The 27,206-nt window shown below is 37.4% G+C and overlaps 1 protein-coding gene across 1 annotated transcript in view; it reads left to right on the top strand.

Moving 5' to 3' along the window:
* The window catches only part of TBC1D8B (TBC1 domain family member 8B), a 66,414-nt gene extending 39,485 nt beyond the window's left edge, over positions 1 to 26,929 (top strand). The window contains exons 11-21 of the mRNA XM_037512128.2: positions 5,948 to 6,065; positions 6,949 to 7,234; positions 8,136 to 8,265; positions 9,992 to 10,090; positions 17,319 to 17,387; positions 17,728 to 17,968; positions 18,692 to 18,757; positions 20,173 to 20,256; positions 21,515 to 21,571; positions 23,420 to 23,517; positions 25,476 to 26,929. Of these exons, the coding sequence (XP_037368025.1) occupies positions 5,948 to 6,065; positions 6,949 to 7,234; positions 8,136 to 8,265; positions 9,992 to 10,090; positions 17,319 to 17,387; positions 17,728 to 17,968; positions 18,692 to 18,757; positions 20,173 to 20,256; positions 21,515 to 21,571; positions 23,420 to 23,517; positions 25,476 to 25,871 (1,644 nt within the window). The 3' untranslated portion in view covers positions 25,872 to 26,929. The remainder of the gene's footprint in view (positions 1 to 5,947; positions 6,066 to 6,948; positions 7,235 to 8,135; positions 8,266 to 9,991; positions 10,091 to 17,318; positions 17,388 to 17,727; positions 17,969 to 18,691; positions 18,758 to 20,172; positions 20,257 to 21,514; positions 21,572 to 23,419; positions 23,518 to 25,475) is intronic.
* The last annotated feature ends 277 nt before the right edge of the window (positions 26,930 to 27,206 follow it).

Below are 27,206 nucleotides of genomic sequence, written 5' to 3'. Positions count from 1 at the left end.
TTGAGTTTGAAATCTGTTTATCTGATATAAGTATAGCTGTTCCTGCTTTCTTTTTTGGTCCATTTGCTTGTAGGATTGTTTTCCATCCTTTAACTTTGAGCCTATTTTTATCTTTGTAGCTAAATGTGTTTCCTGGAGACAGCAAAAGGTTGGGTTTTGTTTCTTAATCCAGGCTGCAACTCTGTGTCTTTTTATTGAAGAGTTTAGTCCATTTACATTTAGAGTTAATATTGATATGTTAACATCTGTATTTGCCATTGTGTTTGTCTTTCCTTTGATTTTATTTATTTTTCTTTTTAATAATTTTTTTTTTTTGGCCTTCTTTCATTGTTATTCGTCGCTCTGAGGTTCTGGCTTTAGAACTCCTTGTAGTATTTTTGGAGTGGGGGTTAGTTGCAATGAAATTCCGGAGTTTCTGTTTGTCTGGGAAGGTCCATATTCTTTCTTCAAAGAGGAAGGAGAGCTTTGCGGGATAGAGTATTCTTGGTTGGCATCTGTTTTCTTGGAGTCTGTTGACTATGTCCCTCCACTCTCTCCTTGCCCGTAGTGTTTCTCGGAGAAGTCTGATGTCAGCCTGATTGGTTTTCCTTTGAATGTTATCTGTTTCTTCCCTCTTGCCAGCTTCATTATTTTTTCCTTGTCCTGGATTCTTGGGAGCTTTACTATTATGTGTCTTGCTGTATTTTTCCTTTCGTCGTGGAAGTTTGGTGTTCTTCTTGCTTCTTTGTATATCAATTTTCAGCTCCTTCTTCACATTTGGGAAGTTCTCTTCAATTATCTCTTTGAATATTTTCTCTGTTCCTACATCTCTCTCCTCTCCTTCTGGTATCCTATAACTCTTATATTTCCTTTCCTCATGGAGTCCGATAGTTCCCGAAGTCTTTCTTCGTTCTTTTTTTCTTCGTACTTCTCTTTCCTTCTCTGTTTTGGTTCTTTTTATTCTGTGTCTTCAAGATTACTTATTCGTTCTTCCATTTCATCTATTCTGCTTTCATTGCTTTTCCCAGAATTCTTTAGTTCTTCCATTAATTCTTTGATCTCCTGCATTTCTTTTACTTCCCTCTTTAGGGACTCAATTTCTTTCTTCTGACCATTGTTTTCCCTCTCTAGGGACTCAATTGCATTCTTCTGATCGTTGATTATTTTTCCCTTATCATTGTTTTCCTTTATGACTTCTGTCAGTTTTAATCACGGCAATTTTAATTCTCTTTCTGGAAGGCTCAGAAATTCTTCCAAGTTATTGTCGTTGCAATCTGGGGGCTGGCTTTCTTTTGTGGTGTGCTTTTTCTCTGGAGAGTTGCTAGGTTGCGTGTGGTTCTTCTCCTCCCTACTGTCTGTTTTCTAATTTGCCGTATGCGTTGGGACACTGTGTTGTTGGGACTTGCCGGCATCTTGGGTGGGCTTCTCTGTTCCCCTCTGGTTCTTCCAGGAGTCATCTGTCAGTTTCAAGCAGCCTTTACTGGAGAAAGGTCCCTGTTCTAAAATGCCGATGTGGGGACACACTCCCCTGTGCGCCTGGTCTGCCCCGGCGGTGGGTTCCTGCTCCCCTCTGGGCTTGGACTGCAGGCCAGAGGGGGTCTGGCGTGGGCGAACTTCCCCCGCTCACCTCTGGCTCCTGAGGAAGCCTTCTGCAGGTAGTCTTTACTGAAGAAATGTCCCTGTTCTAAAATGGTGATGTGGGACACACTCCCTGCGCTTCTGGTCTCAGGCACACTATTCTGCGCGCCTGGTCTGCCCCGGCTGTGGGTGCTCGCTCTCCCTGTGGGCTCAGACTACTTGTTCAGAAGGGGCCCGGTGTGGGCTAACTCCCCAGCTGGCCACTAGCTCCTTCAGTAGCCTGTGCTGGGGGTCAAGTCGCTAGGTGGCACCAGAGATCTCTCCTAGAGCCCTTGGGGAGCTGATTTTCCACCCCGTGGGACAGGGAGCAGAGCGGGGATGGTAGGGTACACCCACGGCTTTGGGGTTCTGTGTGGCCTTGTGCCCCACCGTCGTGGGGAACCCACGCCCCTAATTTCGTGCCCCGGGTCTCAGTTCCAACCTCCACCTCAGTTTGGGGACCGCTGTGTCTGCCTTGCCCAGAATCTTGGCGGGCGGGATCACGCGGGGGCGCCTTTTGAATCCCGCTCCCCTGCCTGGGCGCCTTGTTCCTGCTCACTCAGGGAGGGCCTCCGCCCGGGTCTCAGTTCCAAAGCCCTCAGTTCCAGGACGCGGGCTGTAGCCCAGATCAGTGGCGCGGGAATGGCGCCTTTTGAATCCCGCTCCCCTGCCTGGGCGCCTTGTTCCTGCTCACTCAGGGAGGGCCTCCGCCCGGGTCTCAGTTCCAAAGCCCTCAGTTCCAGGACGCGGGCTGTAGCCCAGATCAGTGGCGCGGGAATGGCGCCTTTTGAATCCCTGCCTCCCCTGCCTCAGGAGGGCGCCCGGGCCTCTTGCTACCCAGATCAGTGGCGCGGGAATGGCGCCTTTTGAATCCCGCTCCCCTGCCTGGGCGCCTTGTTCCTGCTCACTCAGGGAGGGCCTCCGCCCGGTTCTCAGTTCCAAAGCCCTCAGTTCCAGGACGCGGGCTATAGCCCAGATCAGTGGCGCGGGAATGGCGCCTTTTGAATCCCGCTCCCCTGCCTGGGCACCTGTTCCTGCTCACTCAGGGAGGGCCTCCGCCGTCTCCCCAAGCCTAGGTCGCAGGCGCAGGGCCCTGGGCAGCTGCAATCCGAGCGCCGCTTTCGCGCAAGCTTACCGGCGGCTGGGGCTGTGTGCTGGGGCTGGGCTCCTCCTGGTGGGCGGGGCTCTCTTTACTGGCGCCTGGAGCTCACCTCCGCGGCGGATCCTGCAGGGTTCGCCTCAGCTCCCGTTCACGGGGTGTGGTGGCTGAAATAGTTCCTTTCCACTCACAGTCCCGCTTGCTGCATCCGTTTTTCTTGTTGGGCGTTTTGGTTTGTTGTTTCCCTCGTCTCTGCCGGTCGGAGAGTGCCGCCTCTGTGGGCGGGGAGGGGAGCAGGGTTCTGCGCTTCCCTCCCTTCTCGTCCTCTTTTATGGCAACTTTCTTCTTCGGGCAGTTTGCTGGAGTCGTCCGTTTATCTTCCCTGTCTCAGTTCTCACTGGGACCTGCCGCTTTTCCTCCCTATTAACTTTTTTTTTAATGGGAGATCTTACTCGCAGCGTCTCCTCGCCGCCATGTTGCTCCGCCCCTAGTGCTGTGACTTAAATAACCCCTTGCACCACCAGGGAGGCCCCCTTATGGCTTCTTCTTTTTTTTTTTTTTTTTTTAGTAGAGGCATATTTTTATTTATTTATATGTTTGTTTGTTTGTTTCTGTTTTTATACATGCACTGGGTACAGTCAGAAGTGCGGGAGGGTGAGAAAATTCACCAGAGCCAGAGCGGGGAGCAGAGCAGGCAGAAGGACCGAAGCACACTGCTGAGGGGAGCAGCGGGCAGCAGGAGAGGTCTGAGTGCCATGTGGGACCCTCCTCCAGTGGCCAGGGAGCAGCCGGGGATCGAACTGGCACCGCAGAGGCTGCGGGCAGCTTCGCAACCCAGCGCTCAATCACTGTGCCACCGGGGAGGCCCCCCCCTTATGGCTTCTTGAACGAGAAAGTGATGGAGTGAAAACTGAGCTTGAGGTCAAATATTGTGCCAGATCTGGCAAGGAATTGACATAATATAGAAATCTGTAGGAAGGGTTTTAAAATATAGACATGAGCAATGAACATGAAGAGATTAATCACAAAACAAAAAATACATGTTGATAATAAAATCTATAAAAGGAAGTTCAGCTCAGGGAAATTCAAATTAAAACAACATGATACCATTTTCACTATCAAATCAGCAAAGACAATTATAAATACAAATTCTCAGTATTTGGCAAAGGAGCAGTGAAACAGACATTCGGATACTATTGGATAGAAATACAAATTGGGGGCCTCCCTGGTGGCACAAGGGGTTAAGACACAACTTATGAAGCTATCTGCAGCCACTGCAGCATTAGTTCAACTCCCGGCCAGGGAGCTACCCACATGGCCAGCAAACCTCTCTTGACTTGCCCGCTGCTTCCCTCAGCAGTGTATTTCAGTAGCTCCACCTGTTCTGCTCTCCACTCTGTTTCTGGTGAATCCTCTCAACCCCCACACCTCTGGCCTGTTCCCCAGTTCTTGTATGCATAAATAAATAAATCTTTAAAAAAAGAAAGAAATACAAATTGGTATAGTCATTCTGGAATACAATTTGGCAAAAATATCAAGTCATTTAAAAATTATATTCTTTGGCCAAATTATTTCATTTCTAGGTATCTTTCCTGAGAAAATAATAAAGCACTTGGATAAAAATTTATATAGAAAGCTGTTCATTGCAGTGTTATATATGTGTGAAAAATTACAATCAATCCAAATGTCTAACAGTAGTAGAATCGTTAAATAATGTATTTGATTATTTTACAATCATTTAAAGTACTATTTTAGATTTACTTAATGACATTGAAAATGTATAACACTAAGTTAAAAAAATCAAATGTAAAAAATTGTATCCAAATTTTAAAAAGGTGGAAAGGAAGGAAAATAATAGATGTATACCAGCTTGTTAACAGTAATGATCTTTAGGTAGGTAGCATACAAGAGGTTTAATTTTTTTTTACACATTTCCATTCTTTCTAAATTCTGCACAGTAGGGGTTTATTACCCTTATTTAAAAAAATGACCAGATGTTATATAAAAATAATGATCTGACTTTTATATGCAACATAGATTAAAAGGAGAAAGGGTGGTAGTGGGAATGAATAAGATATAGCAACTCTAAAACACATAAGAATAAACTCTAAGATATAAAGAACAGTTGGATGTGACAGATAAAGGGTTTCAAGCATGATCAAAGTTAGGATAGCAAAGAAAAGAATCATAGTATTAGGGGAAAAGATGTTTAGTTATGATACAATTGAACATGATTAATATCTAAGGAACAGTCTCTTGTAGGTAGTTGAAAATACATGTGAAATTTGTTTCTCCAATTTTAGTATGTCCTTGAAATTTTGTTTTTTTTCCCCAAGATTTTTAGTGGTTAATATTTTTTTACACATTGAAGTTGAATAGTCTAAATTGAATAATCTGAATTGGAACAGTTTTACATATTGTGTTGTACATTCATAATATTATTACTCCTTCATTTTCCCTGAATTTACTGTATAAAGCGACTGATTAGCAAATGGTAGCCTGGCTAAACCTTGTTTGGCTGGCTCAGAGTTCTCATTTCTATTATTGTTACAGGACAGGGAGAGGGGTACCCCAGAACCCCCAAACCTACCCGCTCTTAATAGGTTCTGCTATCTGCCGCATCAAGACAAAACATATAAGACCTTTACTGCAAAGGAACTTTAATACAGTTAGTATGCAACAAAGAAAAGGCAAAAAATATAGTTTCCAAATCAAGCACCCAAAGTTACCCATCCCCTGGTGGGTAATTGTCCAGCCAAACAGGGTTGGCCCAAAGCAGGGCCACTGAGGCCCAAAAGCCTGCCACAAGTCTAAAGCACCTTCTGGTGGGGAAGGGTCAGAAACAAACAGAGAAGTTGGGAAGGAAAAGAGTAAAAGAAAAATCAAGGTAAAAGCTGCCATTGTTAACCTCCCCATGGGTCTCTCACACACATGTTTTAGCCAGTCCTGGACCAAGAAGCAAGCGCAACTTGGTCACATGTCTCCCTGCTCCATGTGCCTCCTCCAGTTCTCCATCTGGCTCCCCATCCTGCTTTCTTCCTTCTCCAGTCTCCTCTCCTCTCCAGCTTCCTTCTTCTCTTCCCTGCTCAGCTCCACTCTTCCTTGGGTAGGGCAGGGAACCTGGAACCTCCCCTTTCCGTGGGGACCACCCTGTTATATTGATTACTCTCGTTGTTGCTACTGTTGAAAACTGCTATTTTTGAAGACGGAATGTAATTACTAACTTAGTGATTTTTTTTCTATGAATTTCAGGCAATGAACATTTTGACTTCAGTGTTGCTTCTGTATGCAAAAGAGGAAGAAGCTTTTTGGCTTCTGGTTGCTGTATGTGAACGAATGTTGCCTGATTATTTTAATCGTCGAATCATTGGTAAAAAATAAAAAGCACACATACTCATAATACACATATACATATATAAACACATATATCTTTCCTAAACAATATGCCTTTTGCCTTGCTGATTATCAGTCAAATGGATAAACTTATTAATTAGGTTTTGAAATATCAAAATGTAAATTATCACTTGTGTGTTGAAGAGAAGAGCTTTTTATACTGAATATATAATTGGAAAGATTGTTTAATATGTTGCTCTTCTGAATAAAGTATCTGGTATGTTTCTAAATAAAATAGAAATTTTAAGTTTATGATCTTCGTATTGCTAAAACTAAGTGTCCTGAGCTACTGGGAAATTTTTAAGAGTTTTTCATGAGTAGTAGGATTTCATCAGCTTAAAAATTACCACATTTATATGCGTGGTATAGATATTTCCACAATTTGAAAGAGGGACCAAGTTCTCAGTTTGTTATACAGATCTATATATAGATCTGTGACACCTTACCTTAAAACCACAGATGGCCTCTCTACCCTCTAAGCCTTTCAGTATCATGGCTAGGCCATTATTGTATTGTCTTTCATTATAGTTATTTGGATATTTATATTAAGTTCCACTAGATACTAAGCTCTTTGAAGGCGAACCCATTTCATTAATTGGTTTATCTCTTACAACACCTATTACACGTTTCTGTACCTAATAAAGACTAAATGAATAACTGTTCAGTGAACTTGAATTGAATTTCTCCAGTGCCTCTTGATGAATGCCATTCTGTTAGATATACAGATTTGTGAACTGTAGAAAAGGCACTGAAGGAGTTCCTAATTTAAGAAAGAGAAATGAGATACATCAGCATATGAATAGAAGTAGCAAGGTCTGTTTGAAAGGTTTTCATTTTTAAATTTCTTTTATGTTCTCCAGGTGCCTTGGTGGATCAGGCAGTCTTTGAAGAACTTATCAGGGACCACCTTCCCCAGCTAACAGAACACATGACTGATATGACATTCTTTTCCTCCGTTTCTCTTTCTTGGTTCCTCACACTTTTTATTAGTGTACTACCTATTGAAAGTGCAGTCAATGTGGTGGACTGTTTCTTCTATGATGGAATAAAGGCCATCTTACAACTGGGATTGGCAATACTTGACTATAATTTAGACAAACTGCTGACATGTAAAGATGATGCTGAAGCTGTGACGGCTTTAAACAGGTACTTTAAGAACCATAGCTTTTCAGTGAAAGCCTCTTAAATTACTGTTCTAGCCCTTTATTTTACAAATGAGAAAATTGAACTCTAGAAACTTTGAACAGTTTGTCCAGTTACAAAAGTACTTGAATAGAAGAGTTAATCCTAAAGTCTAGTCCTCTATTTCTAAATAGAATATAACAAAAATAAATCATTTTGAACTAAACAACTAAGGTATTTATGCATTGACACTAATGTTTTTTATTCCGTATACTGGAACTTTCATAGTCCCAGTTTGAGCTATAAAGTGTTGTTGTGTAAAAGTAATTTGAGGAGCAAATGGCAGTTGATAATATTAAATATCCAGTGGGGGCTATTGTTCTAGTTTTCAAGTGTTTTCTATCAGGTAGGTTGGGCTTTATTTTCCAGATTCCTTTTCTCTGAATACTATTTGTGTATTTGAACACAACGTGTGTGTATGCAAATTTTCTATGTACATGATAAATAAATGAATATTTGATTGGGTAACATAATGGTGCATCAAATTCCATTATACATAGAATTAAATATAAATACTTCACTGTCATTCAGAACTCTGTTAAGGCCTGAATGTGCCTTTCTTATCTCTCCTTACGTGCTTCGGCACACCCTATTTTCCATCCTTATTGTGTTATGTGGTATTTGCTGAGTACTCTCTGAGTCTATGTTCTCCCTTCATGTTCTCCACCTCTCTGAAATAATTTCTTTTCCATCCCATTTCCCTAACCCACATCTTCCTAATTCCCCACCATCTTTAAATTCTGCTTCTTCATAAGGCTGTCCCTTGTACTCTCAGTTGAAATTAACCTCTGACTAGGGAGAAATTAGCATCGTTTTCTCTCCGTTTTACTTCCATTGATTCTTGTATTACTATCATTTTGGATAGGTTCTTTGACAATGTCACTAATAAGGACAGCCCATTGCCTTCAAGTGTTCAGCAGGGTTCAAATGTGGGTGATGAGAAAAGCACTCATGTTAAAGTGGATATTACAGATTTGATTAAAGAGTCAAATGAGGTAAGTATCTTTAAAATATAATCATGTATTTTAAATGATTTAAAATATAAATATGTATTTTGTATTTCTAGTGATATATTAAGAGTAAAATAATGCAAGTAAAGATATTTAAAATCCAACTTCACTTTAAAAGTGAATTCTCTGAACTGTACTAGGTTATACAGTTGTTCCCCTCCCCTAACCTGAGGTTTCGCTTTCTGTGATTTCAGTTACCCATGGTCAACTGCAGTCTGAAAATGTTACATGCAGTAAGATATTTTGAGAGAGAGACTACATTTACATAACTTATTATAATATATTGTTATGATTGTTCTATAGGTTATTATTAATTTCTTACTGTCCCTAATTTACAAATTAACTTTATCAAAGGTATGTATAGGAAAAAAAGAGTATATATACAGTCATCTTTCAGTATGTCCTTGGAGGAATGGTTCCAGGACTCCCCAAGCCCTGTATACCAAACTTTATGGATATTCCTTATATAAAATGGCAAAGTATTTGCATATAACCTATGCATATCTTCCTGTACCATCTCTAAATTACTTATAATACCTAATACAATATAAATGCCTTGTAAATGGTTGTCATACTGTATTATTTAGTGAATAATGACAATTAAAAAACTTATGTACATGTTCAGTACATATACAACCACCGTAGGCCTAACTACATAGTACATATATTTTCGATCTGCAGTTGGTTGAATCCGCTGATGCAGGACCCACAGATATGGAGAGCCATCTGTTTATAACAGGTCCTTGAATAACATCATTTTGTTCAATGTCATTTCATTATAATGTTGATGGGGGAGGGATCGATTTCCAGTTGGGGCAACTGTCTGTGAAGTTTGCATGTTCTCCCAATATCTGTGTGGATTTTTTCCTGGTGCTCAGGTTTCCTCCAACATCCCAAAGATGTGCATGTTAGGTTAATTGGCATGTATCAGTTGTCCCAGTTGGGGTGAGTTTGGGTATGAGTGTGAGTGTGCCCTGCAATGGAAGCTTGTCCTCTCAAGGATTGGTTCCCCCCTTGCAACATGAATTGCAACCCTGAACTGGAATAAGTGTGTTCAAAAATGCATGAATGAATGAGTAAAAATCATTGTTTAGTATTAGAAGTGTTTTGCTTTTTATTTAGAAGTTTGGAGATGTTTGTTGTGATTAGAAATAGGCCATAGGAACTTAATTCTTGTTTACATCAAATTTACTATGGTGAAATTATCTTTATTATATGTCGTTTCACTTAAAGTCATAGTTTCTAAGAACCTATCTATGATGTTAAAGTCAGTACTTAACTGCATAGGGTTCAGTACTATCTTGGGTTTCAGGCATCCACTGAGGGACTTGGAACATATGCTCCACGGATAAAGGGGTCTAGTGTATAGCCTCCTGTGCTTCAGTTTGCTCTTCATTAAATGAAACTATATTCACCTGTTTTCACAAAGGATGACCACTTCAAACAAGTGAAAATTATCCTCCTGTTAGTGACTAAGAATTATACCATTGTTCTTTATACTAAGTTTAGACACATAGTAAAGGAATTATCTCCAGTGAATATATTGAAAAACCAAAATGTGGAAGGTGAATATTTGCATAATCACTGAGCAAGTTAGGAAATTAGCTAGAAATAGAACCAAGACTTCTGAGAATTGAGTGATGAAATTCAATTGTGAGAGAAGTAGATGTTTATTATGACTGAGTATCCACCAAAATCATATTTCTTGCAGAAATATGGTAATATTCATTATGAAGATATATACAGCATGCGCTGTCGAAATAGGTTGTATGTGATACACACTCTAGAGGAAACAACAAAGCAGAATGTGGTGAGTATCTACCCAATGGAGGAAAACCAATTGGAGTAACATTTTTTTCTTTAACTTTCTTTTTAAAAATACCATTTTATGTAAAGGAATGAAAATAACTAAACTTTTGAACTAGGTTCTTACCACAACTTAGCTTACTTTCATTTCCACTCCCACTGTCCCCGTAACCCTTAGTCTCTTCTTCCCTTTTCACCTTAGAAACCTCATTTTATTTATTGTCTATAGTTTATTATTGAATCATTCACTATGTAAACATCCAGTCGCTGTCTTGACTGGTTTACTACACATAGCTCCCTTGAGCTTCTTCTACTTTGCTATAAATAGTAGCATTTCACCTTTCCTTATGACTGAGGAATATTACATAAGTGTGGATATACCACATTGATTTTTTTTGTTTTTTTTTTAAGATTTATTTTTATTTATTTGTACCTACAAGAATTGGGGTGTAGGCCAGAGATGCAGAGTGGGGGAGGGGTGAGAGCATTCACCAGAGACAGAGCGGGGAGCAGAATAGGCAGACTGACTGAAATATACTGCTGAGGGGAGCAGTGGGGAAGACAGGAGAGGTCTGCTGGGCCATGTGGTTTAGCTTCCCGGCTGGGGATAGAACTCCTGCTGCATGGCTGCTGATAGCTTGATAATGCTGAGATGTAACCATTTGCGCCACCAGGGAGGCCCTATACCACATCTTCTTGATCCAGTCTGTCATTGGGCATTTAGGTTGCTTCCATGTCCTAGCAATTGTAAATAGTGCTGCAATAGACACTGTAGAGTATATGTTTTTTTAAGTCAATGGTTTTATATCCTTTGGATAGATACCCAAGAACGGGATTACTGGGTCAATATATTTCCATTTTTAGTTTATAAAGTAAAACCAGATCACTTTCCATCATAGTTGCACCAGTTTAAATTCCCATCAGTGGCGTAATAGGGCTTCTCTTTCTCCACATCTTCTCCAGCACTTGCTGGCTGGGGGTCTTTTTAATATGTGCTATTCTCATGAGTGTAAGGTGATAACTCATTGTGGTTTTAACCTGCATCTCTCTTATTGGAAGTGATGAACATTTTTTTCATATATCTATTGGCCTTCTGGATGTCCTCTTTGGTGAATTATTTATTCAGATCTGCTGCCCATTTATTAATTGGGTTTTTTGTTTTTCTATTGTTGAAATGTTGAAGTTGTATATTATATATCCAAGATATATATCTTGGCCCCTCGTCAGTTATTTTCTCCCTTCCAAGTAGGTTGTCTTTTTAATCTACTTACATTTTCTTTAGCTGTGTGAAAGGTTTGTAATTTGAGGTAATCCCAACTGTTTAGTTTTGCTTTTGCCTTGGGGATCAAGTCTACCAAAAGTCTTTATCATTGATGTCGTAGAATATTTATTGCTGGAGGTCTTACATCTAAGCCTTTAATCCATTAGTTTACCTTTCATTTTTGACATCTTTTATTTATATTTTGAGGTTCCATTTCCACTCTCTTATGTGTTAATTCTGTTGACTTTTGTTTGCAGTTTCTGCTGAGATTAGTGTATGATAGACTATTTGTGTGATCAGTTAGATAGTTTGGTCTCAGATTCTTTCTGATGGGCAGCATTGTTACTCTCTTCCATGTCATATAATTTAGGTGTCTCTTATCTCTATTTGTTGTCCTTTTGCTTTATAATAACACTTTAGCACTTCATTTATGTGTGGCTTGGTGTTGATAAATTCTTTTATTTGTTGCTTTTCAGTGAAGCTCCTTATCCTTCCTTCTGTCTTGATTGTTAATCTTTCACAGTAAGAGACACTAGGCTGAAAATCCTTTACTTTGAGTGCTTTAATAGCACCTGACTTTCCCTTCTAGCCTGTAATTTTTCTGCTAAAATGTCTGTGGACTGTGTAATTGACGTTCCTTTATAGGTTACTCTTTTTTCTCTCAGCATTTCTAGTATTTTGTCATTTGCCGTTGACTTTCAGCAGTTTTACTGTAATGTGTCTTGAAGTATGTCTATCTGGTATTATTTTGTTTGGAACTCTTAGCCTCTTGGATTCGGGCATCTGGTTCATTTCCCAGGTTGAGATGGTTCTTAGCAATTATTTCTCTAAATAAATTTTCTTTTTTTTCCTGTAACCTTTTTTTAATTGAGGTAACATTGGTTTACAACAGTGTACCTGTACACCTCTTCAGATATGTTACCACACCACTTCCACCACCAAAGCACCATAATCATCTACATCTATGCCTTTCTCTTTTTTTCTGGGACCCCCATGATATGGATGTTATTTCTCTTTAGGTTGTCCTAGAGGTCACTTATACTGTCTTCATTTTCTTATACTTTTTTCTCTTTGTTGTTCTGTTTATGTGTTCTATATTGTGTTTTCAAGCTCACTAATTCTATTGCTTGCTTTTGTCTGCTGTGAGGTCCTCTGTTATATTTTGTAGTTTGGCTTTAATGTTTTTTAGATCCATTAATTATAATTGTAGCTGTCTCATATTGTCTCAGTCTTTATTCTGTTCCTGTTTTGCTTTATCCATTTTTTTAATTCAGGTATATTCCACAGTTCTGGTGGGTTGAGACTTCTTTTGCATTTTTCCCCTCTTCATTTTTAGTTTTCATAGGTTGTGAGGAATATCAAACTGCTGTCTTTGCACCTGTTCAGATGGCCAGAGAACTGGTACCCACAAAGGGTGATATACAGAAAGGAACCAGGGCAGTAGGGCACTGAATTGTCACCTCCAGTGAGCTTCAAGGATTCAAGCGCCCTACTGTAATATAGGCAATAGATCCACAGTGATCCCCTCTTTGAGCCAACTCCTCAGCCTAAGTATCTCATATAGTCTCATGCCAGCCTCAGCCTCTAAGCTATGAGCACAGGATGCAGTGCTCACTCCTGATTGTGGTTGAGACAGGACCATGAGCCTCAAGTTGGTTTCTTTGCTTTTCCAGTATAGAGCCTTACCCCGGATGCTTACTGCTGTTATTATGATCCACATACTTAAACTCTGGTTTATGAAAGCATTCAGTTGTCTCGATTTTGGCCATGGGTGGGAGGTGGCAGCTGTTTCAATTATCACAGTCTCAGGCTACAAATAATAGCCTGAGGAGACACAGGTTATCTGACTATCGCCCTGCTGGTTTCCCCAACTTTTCTATTTTGGGAGCCTCAGGCTCAAGCCACTAATCATCACTCTGTACATCAGCTCCTGTAGTTCTCCAGTAGACACCCTCTGTTCTAGATCACAGCTTTGTGCATCCCCCTTACCCAGCCCATTGCTGGGTTTCCAAAGCCCTTCATGTGAGTATGCACGCCTGAGAGCACAGCTGTAGGGGCATTCCATACATCAGCCACTCCTCCCTCTCATTAGTTGTGCTTTCCTGGTATACACTACAAATGTAGTCCACTTAAAGATTTTCCTAGCTCTTTCTGCTGAACCATTGCTCCCAGTGTATGCTGTAGTCATCTGTTTATCTTTCAGGGGTTTGTCCCTTTGCAGTTTAGTTGTGACTATATGGAGCCTGGCATCTTCACTCTGCCGCCATGGTGAACTCTCCTGGTTGAATTATGTTGGTTTCTCCAACATTTTTCATTATTTGACTTTCAGTGTTGAATGCTATGATATAGGAATTTAACGATAACATATTTGTGATATGCTTCATCAGTAGGAAAAATTAAGCTACATGGTAGGCAGTGCTAATAATATATTATTATCTTTAGATATTAAATACTCTATAAAATACTCTGCATTTTAAATACTCTCCTTTTAATATTTGGATAGATACATAAGTTGTTAATATTGGTTGCCTCTGGTGAGTGGGATTAATCAGAAGAGGGAGATTTTCACTATATATGTCCTTCTGTGCTGTTGGAGCTTTTATTGTGAGCATGTATTATTTTTGCAAACCTACTTGCTTAAAGGCCACATCCTCAGAGATACAAATCTGGGAAGATTAATATTTCTGAAGATTACAGGTTTAAATTTCAAGTGAATAATTTAATGATGGTACTGTGACATAGTTAATACAGAGCCTCTTGTTTTAGGTTTATTTTTAAATTCATTTTCAGTTTCTTTAATTTCTGTTTCTAATTTTCTTTTTTTCCAGTTTTATTGAGAAATAATTGAAAAGTTTTATATGTTAACTTTAAAAAATACTGATGCAGTACCTGTTCATTTGTAAATAATTCAGACATTATAGAAATATAAAAAGTAAAGATTCCCTACCCAAGAGTAACCAATATTAAAATGATTTGGCATATATCCTTTCAGAGTAGAATTGAACTTAGTCTATGTACATACAACTTTTTATAAAGAGCAAAATGAGTGCATTTACCTTTGTTAATCCTTTAAAAACGAAAGGAAAGACTTTCTGGCAGAGGAGGATTTCTTGGAATTCAAAGAGAATTTCTGTGCATAAGTATTGCATTCTAAATTGCTTTTACTCTCTTTAAAGACATAAATTGGGGGGGTGGGAAAGGAGGGTAATAGTTTCTTTTTTTTTTTTTTTTTTTTTGTGGGACCTTGCCAGTGGCTGGGAATCGAACCAGCACTGCAGAGGCAGCCTCGCAACCCAGCACTCAACCACTGCACCACCAGGGGAGGCCTAGAGGGTAATAATAGTTTCTTAAATGAGATCTTACTAGTCACTTTATTTTGCAATTTACTTTTTTTTTTTTTGCAATTTACTTTTTTAACTCAGAAATATATCATGATCATTACATATCAGTACGTACAGCGCTACCTCACTTTTCTTAATGTACTGAATATAGTATGCCATAGTATGTGTATTTAACTATTCCTTGTTGATGTACACATAGTATGCCATAATATGTGTATTTAACTATTCCTTGTTGATGTACACTTAGTATGTCTTTCTTTTCTTACAAGTAAATTTTATTTAAACTTTCCAAGTATGTCTATTCTTAAACATTTGTAAGAGTATTCTGTAAGGCAGATACCTAGAAGTTGAAAGTGAGTGGTGGGTATTTCCATTTAAAATTTGATAGACCCTGCCAAGTTATTATCTAAAAGATTTGTACTAAATTATTAATCCTACCATCTGTGTGTAAAAATGCCCTTTTTCCTACACTCTCATTATCATCCGACATTAAATATCTTTATGTCAATTTGATAGATAGAATAGAAAATCTCACTTTAATTTTCATTTCACTGATAATATACCTTTTTCATTTCTTCTCTTAATTGCCTATTTGTAGCTTATGCCCATTTTTCTATGAGGTTGACTTGTTGACTTGTTGGAACTCTTTGTAAATTAGTGTTATTCTTTGTCAGTTATATATACCTTGTTTCTTTCATTTACTTTATAATGTATTTCAGAATATACAAGTTTCAAATTTTTATATAGTCAAATTTTTCTCTTTTGTTGTACATTTGTCAGTTTTGTGTCAGAGTTAGCAAGGCCCTCCCTATATAAAACTAAATAGATTATAAGCATGTTTATCTCACTAGCTAAAAGCACTATATTGCTTTTTTAAAAATATTGAGATCTTTAATGCACCTCTTTGAATTCTTGTATGCATGAATGTTTATAATGTGAAATAGGCCTCTAATGGTGTTTTACCCAAATGAAATAATCCATCCTTTGAATATCATATATTGAATAGTCTATCCTTACTGTAGTCTACTCTGCTTCTCCACATGCTGAAAACTTATATAAATACACAGGTTTATTTCTACAGCTTTTTTGTTTGTTTTACTACAACAAACTTTTTAATTACTATGGCTATGCTCGTTTTGAAGTCTGGTAAGATTTTAAAATTCCTTTTTAATGCCCATTCAATGCCTACTTAAATGTCCTCAGTAAGCATTTTAAAGTTTTCATCTTCTAAGTCTTATAAATTTCTTGTTGGGTTGATCTACTCTTATGAGTTTTATGGTTTTGATGCTGATATGAATGAGATCTTTTTCCTTTACATTTGCTAATTGTTTATTGGTTTGTATGTAAAAGCTATTGGCTTGTATAGGTTACTTTGCTATGTGGAATAGTTTAAATCATGTAGGAATTATCCATTACTTGAATGTTTGAGAAGTCAAGCCTGTAAAATCATCTGGATCTTCTGCCTTTTGTTGCGAGGGTAGAGTTTTGATTAAATACCTTTTCAGTTCTATCTATTCAAAGCTTGCTTTTTTTGAGTTAATTTTGGTCATTTATATTTTCATGAGAACTATTCATTGCATCTAGTCTCTCAGGTGTGCTGGCATGAATTCAAAGAATATTTGATGCTTTCTATGTGCTGCACACTTTTAATGACCTATGTATCTATGCTTATATTATCCCTTTTTATTTGTGCTTTTATCACACTTGCTAAGTATTTATCATTTTTACATATTTTAATTTATCAACTCTGAATTCTACTGGGGTTTTAAAAAATTCCCATTTTGTTAATTTTATCAATAAAGATAAAATCTTTATTTTTACCTTTGCTTTAAAATTTCTTAAAAACCATAATGTTTATATCATTAGTGCTTATCCTTCCTGGAGTTGGATAAAATTACATTATTTTCTAAACTTATTACTTTTTGGATGATATTTTTTGGCACAGAGAAGGAATGTCCCTTTCCCAGTGCCTTTGAAGTGTTTGATGACAATCTCATGTGATGACTTTGACAAATTGCTTATGTAGTAAGAGAGGATTATATACAATGAGACTTAGAATACTATTGCTTATATTTATAGACATTAAGGGGCTATTCTCTGGCAGTGATTTCTGGATATAAAAAGATAAAAATCAAAGTACATAGCAGAGTAGAATTGAACTTAGTCCATGTACATACAACATTTTTAAAGAGCAAAGTTGGTGCATTTACCTTTGTTAATCCTTTAAAAATTAAAGGAAAGGGCCTCCCCTGGTGGCTCAGGCGGTTGAGTGCAGTGCTATGGAGCTGTCTGCAGCCTCTGTAGCACGGGTTTGATCCCGGCCGGCCAGGGAGATACACACATGGTGCTGCAGACCTCTCCTGTCACGCCCGCTGCACCCCTCAGCAGTGTATTTCAGCCAGTCTGCCTGTTCTGCTCCCCGCTCTGACTCTGGTGAATCCTCTCACCCTCCTGCCCATCTGGCCTGTACCCCGGTTCTTATATGCATGAATAAATAAATCTTTTAAAAAATAATAATAATAAATTTAAATTAAAGGAAAAACTTTCTGGCAGAGGAGGATTTTTTAGAATTCAAAGAGTATTTCTATGCATAAGTGCTAAATTCTAAATTGCTTTTACTCTCTTTAAAGTTGCGTGTTGTATCACAAGATGTGAAATTGAGCCTTCATGAATTGGATGAACTTTTTGTCATGTTTAAGGTACTATTCTTCCTTAAATGAAAAATAATGTTATTTTAGCAGAGTTTTACCACAACTGCACTTAAATATTTTCATACTAGTTACCAGAGGGAACAGAGAGGAGGGCGGAGGAGAGAGGGAAGCAAGGGGACTGGGTTTTGGCACGGGAGGTTTGGTGGAGAAGGAGTGAAGCATGTGCACATACAGAGGAGGAAAACTGTAACCCCAAAGTTACATAGACATGTAAAGGACTGACAAATTAAAAAATATCTTTAGTTATTTCAGTAAGCACTTTTTTTTAACAGTCTTACATTACTTTTTCTGGTTTAATGACTCCACTTTCTTTCTTTGTTTTTAATAGAAAGAGCTCTTTTTTTCTTATTATTGGCCTTCGAATTGTCCAGTATCGATGCAGCATGATCCTAGTCTGCCGTATTTGGAACAGTATCATATTGACTGCCAGCAGTTCAGAGTTTTGTATCACTTGTTGAGTCCCTGGGCTCATTCTGCAAACAGAGACTCGCTAGCTTTATGGACATTCAGATTGTTGGATGAAAACTCTGACTACCTTATAAACTTCAAAGAATTCTCCTCTGCAATTGGTAGGATGATGTCCAGTAATTTTCTCTTTTTAAAGCAAAAATTAAACGTACACCTAGAAATACTTAATACAACTGCCTATTGCTAATTTAGTCAGATTTTGTCAGCCTGAATTACATTGTCTCTAGCATTAGCAATAACTTTCTGTTTGTTGCTAAATATATTGGTCTCATTTTGCCCCAATTCTTCCAGAAAATCAAGCTGTTAGATATGGATGTTTTAGTGGTTAATATGAAGAAAGAGAATGTCCTGATTTTCCTATACTATGACACCAGGATGCGTTAGGAGGACTTCTTCCTTGCGCAAATCTAACCACACAGCTTAAAAAAGTGGTGGAGAAATATCCAACAAACATGTTACACCTATAGGTTGTCCACCAGTTATATCATTCCTTTGCTTTTCCAGACACCCCCAGCATGCTTTCTTATCAGTGACGGCCCCATGAAAAGGAGTTCTCTCCTCAAATGAGGCATGAGACCTCATTCAAAAGAAAAAAAAAATCTGAGGTTGGGGAAGGAAGAGTATTTGTCCTTTTGATTAAAAAGGGTCTTTTGCTTATATACTTTAAGGGAAGAATCCTGCTGACTGATGGTTAATGTTAACTTTAGTAACAGAAGGTTTCTGAATCCTAGTTCATGACTAATCTGTATCTTCATCTGTGTTGCTGGACTTGATTGAATATTTTTTGGATACATGATTTTTTGCAATTGAATTTTGTTGAACAGATATAATGTACAATGGAAGTTTTACTGAGAAACTTAAACTGCTTTTTAAGCTGCATATTCCTCCAGGTAAGTGTTTAACAGTCTTTAATAATGTACAGAGGTTGATTCTACTGTAAGAAGTATAATTACAGATATTATTCTATTTTAACAAATGACATAATTTCAATACAATATAAGGTCATTGCATTGTTGTGGCCCCACAGATCATATTACTAGTACTTATGCTGATAAGTAGGGAGAGTGAAATGTGTGGAAGAGAGTCTGTGTAATAGATGAGTTCATACATTTCTTTCCTGTTAGTGGCCAATCAAGGTAATGATAAATAGTTGATGTATAAAAATTACCTATTATTTGAATAAGCAACATTGCTATAATGTTGAATTTTTGTTTTAGTTATTGCCATTAGAAAGTAGAAATTAACTTTAGACAAACTGTTAAACTTGTGGAATACTACAAATTACTCAGGTAACTGGGGCTATTAAACATTTGAAAAGGGAAGCAAAAAGAAAAAGCTAGCATTTATTGAGCATTTACTCTATCAAAGCACAGTATCCCTAAAAGGTGATATTACCCTTCCAGTTTTACAATGAGGAAACTAAGGGTCATATAAATTATTTGCGACAGATCATACAGCTAATAAATTGCATGGTAGGGATACAAACTGAGGTCTGACTCTAAAAGCTCAGGTTTCTTTTTATTCTACCAGACTGCCTTAGTGTTACCACACCATCCCAGCTTAGTTAAGTGTTTCCCTCTGATATTAGAAGCTTCCTTTCTCAGGCCTGATCCATATATTGGGAAAATAGTCTTAGGCTTTAAATCAAAGAAACAATGCAGAAGTAGATAGGATAATTCACAAAACAAATAGCACCTCATAATTGGTCCAAAACTACACCTGGCCTCTCTTTTAGATGCTTCCCAGGAACTTGTGAGGAACTAGGTCTTTATAAGACCAAAATGTTAAAAATCATCTTTAGCTCTTCACATACTCAAATCACAAACACGGCATTAATAACAAAAGACAAAACACCTAATAATTTAACCACAATGTACTTCACATTGTCCATTTGCCATTACAGTGTCTGATTTTGCCATAGAATGAACAGGTTTGTGGTAGAAGGGTCAAAAATAGAAAACTATATATACATATCTTTTAAAACACTTGACTTCATATTTTCTTTATTGTTGAATATGTTTTTCAGTGACTGAGGTCACATTTTCAGAGATTTCCAAATGCCAGATTTTCTTATTTCAATTGGTAATGACTCTCAGAAAACCATGTTATCAAAGAGCAAGTAGGAGAAAAAACAGCACATCAGAACTCAGTGTTATCAAGTACTTCTTGTTATTTGCTTATAAATGTCTGTCTTATACAGAAACCCTTTGTTTAATTCTCTGTCTCCCATATTTCTTTGACCCATTATAAGACCCATTTCTGCTCCTGATTGTTAGTAAATGTGATTTGGATTATCTATTTTCAGCTTATACTGAAGTAAAATCTAATGACCCTTCAAAGGGAGATGAACTTTCCCAGGAAGAATTACTTAATCTCAGTCAACTCCATGGTAAATATCTGTTAAAAGTTTGTGTTTTAATGGTTAATTAACATCATTATCAGATGTTAACAGAGGTCCTCCTGGATTAATTCTTTACCCAACTACCTCTAGTAAAATTTGGGTTAATTATACCTTGTACTTCTTTTGTGCTACTGTAGCACTTAGCACAGGGCTAAATGCATGGTAAATTCTCCAGAAATAGTTGACTGATTAGCTAAACTGTATTTTGGGTTTGGGTTTGTGGAATTTCTTATTTACTGGAGAATTAGAAAGAAAATGTACTTTGTTTCTACTTATATTGCAGAAATTTCTAAAATGTATCAGACCATTTTCATGCCTTGTTAAAATACAATGAAAACAATAGAATCTTAGATGATTGAAGGTCATAGCTGTTATTCATACAGTGAATACTTATAAATTATAAGTCACTGTAGGTGTAGAAGACAGGGATGAGTTTGTCTCCAACACATAATTTCAAAGAGATATGAGTTTATTTTTGTTTCTTTTGCTTCTTTTTCATAAATATGCAATGTCTTACAGAGGGATAAATCCAGATTAATGTATGTTTATGGTTGCTATATGCTAGTGTTTGATCATTAAACTTGAAGAGATCTTGTAACTCATTGAGTCAAGTCCCTTAATTTTATAGGACTAAGGTCTTTCTGGACTAAGGTCCAGAAAAAAAGAACTGACTTGTGCCAGATTTCACATTGAGTTTTGCCATGAATTTTTGCCACAATGAGCAGGATAAGTAGCAGTCTCCTAACTTCCACTCTGTTTTTTTTTTTTCTTTGTTTTCTTTGTTTTTTTTTGTTTGTTTGTTTTGTTTTGTTTTTTTGTGGGACCCTCGCTGGTGGCTGGGGATCGAACTGGCGCTGCAGAGGCTGCGGGCAGCCTCGCAACCCAGCGCTCAACCGCTGTGCCACCAGGGGAGGCCCCACTCTGCTGTTTTTACTGATAATAAAAGTAATACAATTTAATTTAAGGAAAGTCATCAAGAAGAAAATACTATTCCAAAACAAATACTTAATATTTGGTATACTTTCTTCTAATACTTTTTAATACGGATTTTCTTCAATGTTCTTTTCATTATAAAAGTTCTTGAATACTTTGTCTTCTAATGACAGGATGTCAGGTCAACTAAAATTGATTTGCTCAGTTGAAAAAAATATGTACTTAGAATTAGAAATTTTTATATAAAATATTTTACTTTAGAAAGTTGTTTGTTAAACATTTTACAAAATACGGTTGCCCTCTTTTCCTCTAGTTTCCAAGCCTGCAAATGAAAATGAAGCAGAATCAATAAAATGCAGCCCTGAAAAAGGTACTATGATCTAGGAATATCATTTAGTTTATTAAATTATTGTTTTTGCAAATAGGATTGACTACATAAAGGGGAAAAGCAGGTTCCCTTTAATGGCTGTTGGTTTGTCCTGAGACCCTTCTCAGTCCCTTGTTAGCTTAACAATTTATTCTTTCTTCTCTTGACCCTAAGTCTCAAGAGTTATAGTAAATATAACACTAAATAACCCATATTCATTTCATTTCATTATTTTGATATTTAAAGAATTCAAACAGTACATATGTTCCGATCCCACCCTGAAGTAGATGTGAAAACATTGTGGTCTATATCAATTCCAGACCTGTTTCTATACAGACAGATTTCTTTTTTAAAAAGAGACATTGCATATATACTGTTCTACAATTGACATTTTTATTTTGCATTATATTGTGGAATCTTTTCATGTCATAACATTTGGATTTATCATTCTTTTTAATGGGTACAGAATATTTCATTGTTTGGTTATATGATTATCTTTTCAACAACTGGCAATATTTTTGAACATTTGTTTCCAGTTATATTGCAAACTATGCTGCAACATTTTAAGATACTTTCATGCACATTTTAGAATGGGATAAATTCATAGTGGTATGAGAATGCCAGATCACAAAGAATATGCCATTAAATATTTTTGATAGACTGTCAGATTGTTCTCCAAAAGGCTATCATTCTCTTTTTTATGATTTTCAGTAACATTTAGTTAAAAAGTAATTTATTGCTGAAGATTATTTAAACACAACAACTTCTCCAGGTTGTTCAGTGTATATCCACCTACTTTTCTAAGGAATCTTTTTTTAAGGTTTATTTATTTATGCATACAAGAGCTGGGGTACAGGCCAAAGGTATGGGGAGGTGAGAGGATTCACCAGAGACAGAGTGGGGAACAGAACAGGCAGACTGAAATACACTGCTGAGGGGAGGCAGGCAAGAAAGGAGAGGTCTGCTGTGCCATGTGGGTAGCTCCCTGGCAGGCCGGGGATCAAAGTGTGCTGCAGAGGCTGCAGATAGCTTTACAGTGCTGTGTTTAACCCTTTGCGCCACCAGGGAGGCCCACTTTTCTAAGGAATCTTAAATAATTACTAATAAAGCCACACTAATGTCATCTTGATTAAACTCTTTAAAGGAATAAATGAATAAGTAGTGTTTTAAATCTTTGGAAAAGAGCCACCGTAGACCTCTTTTGACCTCTTTTGTATCAGCATATTAAGAATATTATGTAGGGCCCCCCTGGTGGCACAAGGGGTTAAGACACCACCTGTGAAGCTGTCCACAGCCTCTGCAGCACGAATTCGATCCCTAGCCTGTCAGGGACCAACCCACACGGTGCAGCAAACCTCTCCTGACTTGCCCGCTGCTCCCTCAGCAGTGTATTTTAGTCAGTCTGCCTGTTCTGTTCCCCACTCTGTCTCTGGTGAATCCTCTCACCCCCTGCCCCTGCACCTCTGGCCTACACCCCAGCTCTTGTATGTATAAATAAATAAATCTTTTTTAAGAAAAGAATATTATGTAGATGCTGTTTTAAACTTAGTAGAACATCTGCATGAAATTTGTATCTTCAAGCCAGAGTGTACTGTTTACATGCTTTTCCCTCTCTCCTCACATCTTCTCTAGCCCCATTCTTCCCAATGTAAAAGTTTTAGTTTAATGAGAATGGAAAATATATTCTGAGAGCCAATGGGTAAAATAAAAGGTGAATTCAGATCATTTCTGAATTAGAAAAAAAAGGTAGACTCTTATATTTCAGTGAAATATCTTTCAATCATAATTGTTTTTGAGATTTGGGACAACATAGTGTGCTGTTTATTATGAAATTATTCTATTCTCATTCAGGTAAAGGAAAAGTTGATATTCAAGCATATCTAAGTCAATGGCAAGATGAGATCTTCAAGAAAGAAGAAAACATTAAGGATTTACCAAGAATGAATCAGGTATAGTATTTTAAATTCTCGGTTTTTGTTTTTTGTATGAATGTGGTTGTATGCAATTCTAGCTAACGTGTTATTACAAAAATAGTTAAGTAATTTATGTATCACCTCTGTTGCATAAGGTTGAGATGAGCACAAAATAATTTCTACTTTAAACATTTAATTCACCTAGCAATTCATTATAGTTCCTCTACCATGACATTTGTACCTATAGAAAATATATATATATATATATATATAACCTACTTTAGTGTTTTCTCTCTCCAGCTTTATTCATTAAACACTTTTTAGTGCATACTATATGACATGCCCAATAATGCTAGCTATTAAGAAAAAGAAATCACTTAAAACTTGTCATACCTTGGTTCCTAATCATCTTGTGTTTAAACCTGCTCAAACAATACCAATGATTACTATTAACGCAGTTCTAACTCTCTTTTTTATACACTATTCAGTCAGTAATATGCTGTTAAATTTTTTAAAGTAAAATGTGTTAATACAGATACTGAATATTCCCAAAATTTTTCCAAAATGAGAACAATAAAATAACTTAGTACTTCTCCATGGATTTGGTAATTTGATAGTTGAATAGGTACTTTTAAAAATAAGTCAGGGCCTCCCCTGGTGGCACAGCGGTTGAGCACTGGGCTGTGAAGCTGCCTGCAGCCTCTGCAGCACCAGTTCGATCCCCGGGCACAGGTGAGGGTCCCACATGGCGCGCAGACCTCTCCTGCCATGCCCACTGCTCCCCTCAGCAGTGTATTTCGTCACTCTGCCTGTTCTGTTCCCCGCTCTGGCTCTGATGAATTCTCTCACCCTCCTGTGCTTCTGACTGTACCCAGTGCTTGTATAAATAAATAAATAAATCTTTAAAAATTAGAAATAAAAATAAATAAATAAAATTATAAAAATAAGTCAATGAGATACAGCTATTGTAAAATTACTAAAAAGTAGTACTACAAACTAAGGAAGAAAGAGGGCCTCCCCGGTGGCTCAGTGGTTGAGCGCTGGGTTGCGAAGCTGCCCGCAGCCTCTGCAACACTGGTTCCATCCCCCGCCGCTGGGCGAGGGTCCCACATGTTGCGCAGACCTCTCCTGCCGCCCGCTGCTCCCCTCAGCAGTGTACTTCGGTCCTTTTGCCTGCTCTGCTCTCCGCTCTGACTCTGGTGAATTCTCTCACCCTCCTGTGCTTCTGACTGTATCCAGTGCTTGTACAAATAAATAAATAAATCTTTAAAAAAAAAAACTAAGGAAGAAAGAGAAAAGCTTGTTATAATATATTTTTATGAAATATATCCTTTATATTTGCTTTTTATTTACAGATAAAACATCTGGGTTCTTGTGTTAGAATCATTTTTTCAACTGACAAATCTTCTAGAAATGTTCATAGATTATCAAGGGGCAATTAGCTGATACATTAATTTATGTATCTACTTAGGCCCCAACTCAGCCATTGAAGAGAAACATGTCCAAATGGCCTCATTAGAGCTACTTTGTCCTACTAGCTAGGTCCCCAAACATTCTTCCCTAAATTTAAATCATCCTAGTTGAGTGGCCCATTCAAGCCCTTGGGGGACATCAAGGGGATTCATTCTTAATCCTTTCATCAGATTAGTTATGAGTTAATGAATGAATGATTCACCTCTAGGGAAATATGAGACTTTGCTTAATTAAGAGTACCAACAAATATTGAAAGAATCCTGGCAGGTAAATGTTTCAGGAATTATTGTGTACTTAATATCCATATTAGACAATAGATGAGAAGATTTAAATAGAATTTTCTTTCATAGTTCATACCCATTTTTCTGGCAACAAGATTTATTTGGGGATTAATCATCATTTCTTATAATTTGGTGAAGATTTATATGGTACAATTTCTATATAGGAGACAATTCACCTCTACGTTCTTATATTTACCAAATCTAATATCACATGTGATATTTCCAATTTGTGTCTTCTAGTCACAATTTATTCAGTTTTCAAAGACCCTATATAACTTATTTCATGGAGACCCTGAAGAAGAGTCATTATATCAAGCCATTGCTGTTGTAACAAGCCTTTTGCTCAGGATGGAAGAAGTTGGAAGGAAGCTACATAGCCCTAAATCATCAGACAAAGGAGCCTCTGCTACCGGCTGTGCTTCTGGAGGACCGAGTCAGGGGAAAACAGAGAGCCACTTACAGAAAGATCCTTCCTGTCTCAGGGAAGAACCTCAGTGGTCATTTGCATTTGAACAGATTCTTGCCTCTTTGTTGAATGAACCTGCTTTGGTGAGGTTTTTTGAGAAACCTATTGACGTAAAAGCCAAACTAGAAAATGCAAAATCCTCTCAGTTAAGTTTTAGAACCAAGATGTAAATATCTTAAAAGAAATTGCCTATCTTAGACAAGTTTACCAAGATTCCTATAACTGTTAGCTGAATTCCTGGGAGTAGGAATTATCTTGTTACCAAGTGTGTGAAGGTTAAAAGATATATCTTTGGAAGCACAATGATTCATTCCTTTGTGGTAAACTCCAATTTTTATATTCTCTAATACAAATGTACTTTTTATATTTCACAAGATATGCAATATCATGCTAAAAGTTATCACCAGAGGGCACCATATCACTTTTATGAAGGATATTAATAGTTTGTGCTGCTATTTACATAAGAATTACTGATGATTTTGAAAATGTGGTGTTATTAGTGATACTAGTATGTCATATTGATAAACCCTGTTTTCAAATTTGCATCAGTTCTATTAGAATGCTTTAGAAACCAGGCTTTTAGATCTGTAGCCTTAATTATCTCCAAGATTACCTACCATATGGAGGCCTCCTCCTTTTCAAGTTATTTAACAGAAGTAATATTAACTTTTTAAAGTGAATCTCATTTAGCCTTATAATAAGAAATGGTTTTTCAGTAACTTCCACATTCTCCCTACCTGAGTGATTCAGAAGCTATAACACACTCCTAAAACAAGAACTCAAAACTCTTTGCTGATATATAGGGAAAAATAGTATTGAATTTAGATTTAATCTGGATAAAACCAGCCTTTTCAGAAGGGTTAAAAAAGCGTTCAGTTAACTGTGTATAGGTCTCTAACTAGACTGATAAATTACTTGAAATTCTTCTGAGCATGGCCTTTTGTGGCATTTGTCTCAGAGTAGCTTATGACTGCTTTGATTCTAGCTTTAGATTTTGGATTTTTCACCAGTTATGTTTAAGTTACAGTAGACGGAATTATTGTTAGTCTCACAAGTCCATAAAGTATATATGTGTGTAATAATTATTAAGGTATAGAATTGCTGGCGTTTGTCTAAAAAGCTTTGACTATCTGATTTAGAGGTGTAACTTCTATATACTTTATGCTGTTTATATTTCAACCATTGCATTGAAAGTCCATTTAGAGATAATGGGCTTTGTTAGCACTTTAAAGACTAAAAAACAAGCAAACCACACCCATCCAAATCTCTGTGCTTTTTCTGACAAGAGCAATTTATTAACCAATTGGTTTAGGAAATCATGGGGAGAGACCACACTTTGACGTTTCTTTCTTCACAAAAGACTGCTTTTAAGCCCTTTAGCTTTTTACATGTGAAACAGTGAAAAGGCAGACATCCTTTAGAGTGACCCAAGAAGTCATCTAGGGAGACTTCTTTACCATAGAATATGCTATTTTCAGAGAGATTCAAGAAGTTTGAAGTTTACC

This window comes from Talpa occidentalis, unplaced genomic scaffold (assembly GCF_014898055.3).
Source record: "Talpa occidentalis isolate TD23 unplaced genomic scaffold, MPIMG_talOcc4v2.1 talOcc4.15, whole genome shotgun sequence".
Taxonomy (NCBI): domain Eukaryota; kingdom Metazoa; phylum Chordata; class Mammalia; order Eulipotyphla; family Talpidae; genus Talpa; species Talpa occidentalis.
The sequence above is the reverse complement of the archived record's forward strand: the minus strand, read 5'-3'. Positions and strand labels throughout refer to the sequence as shown.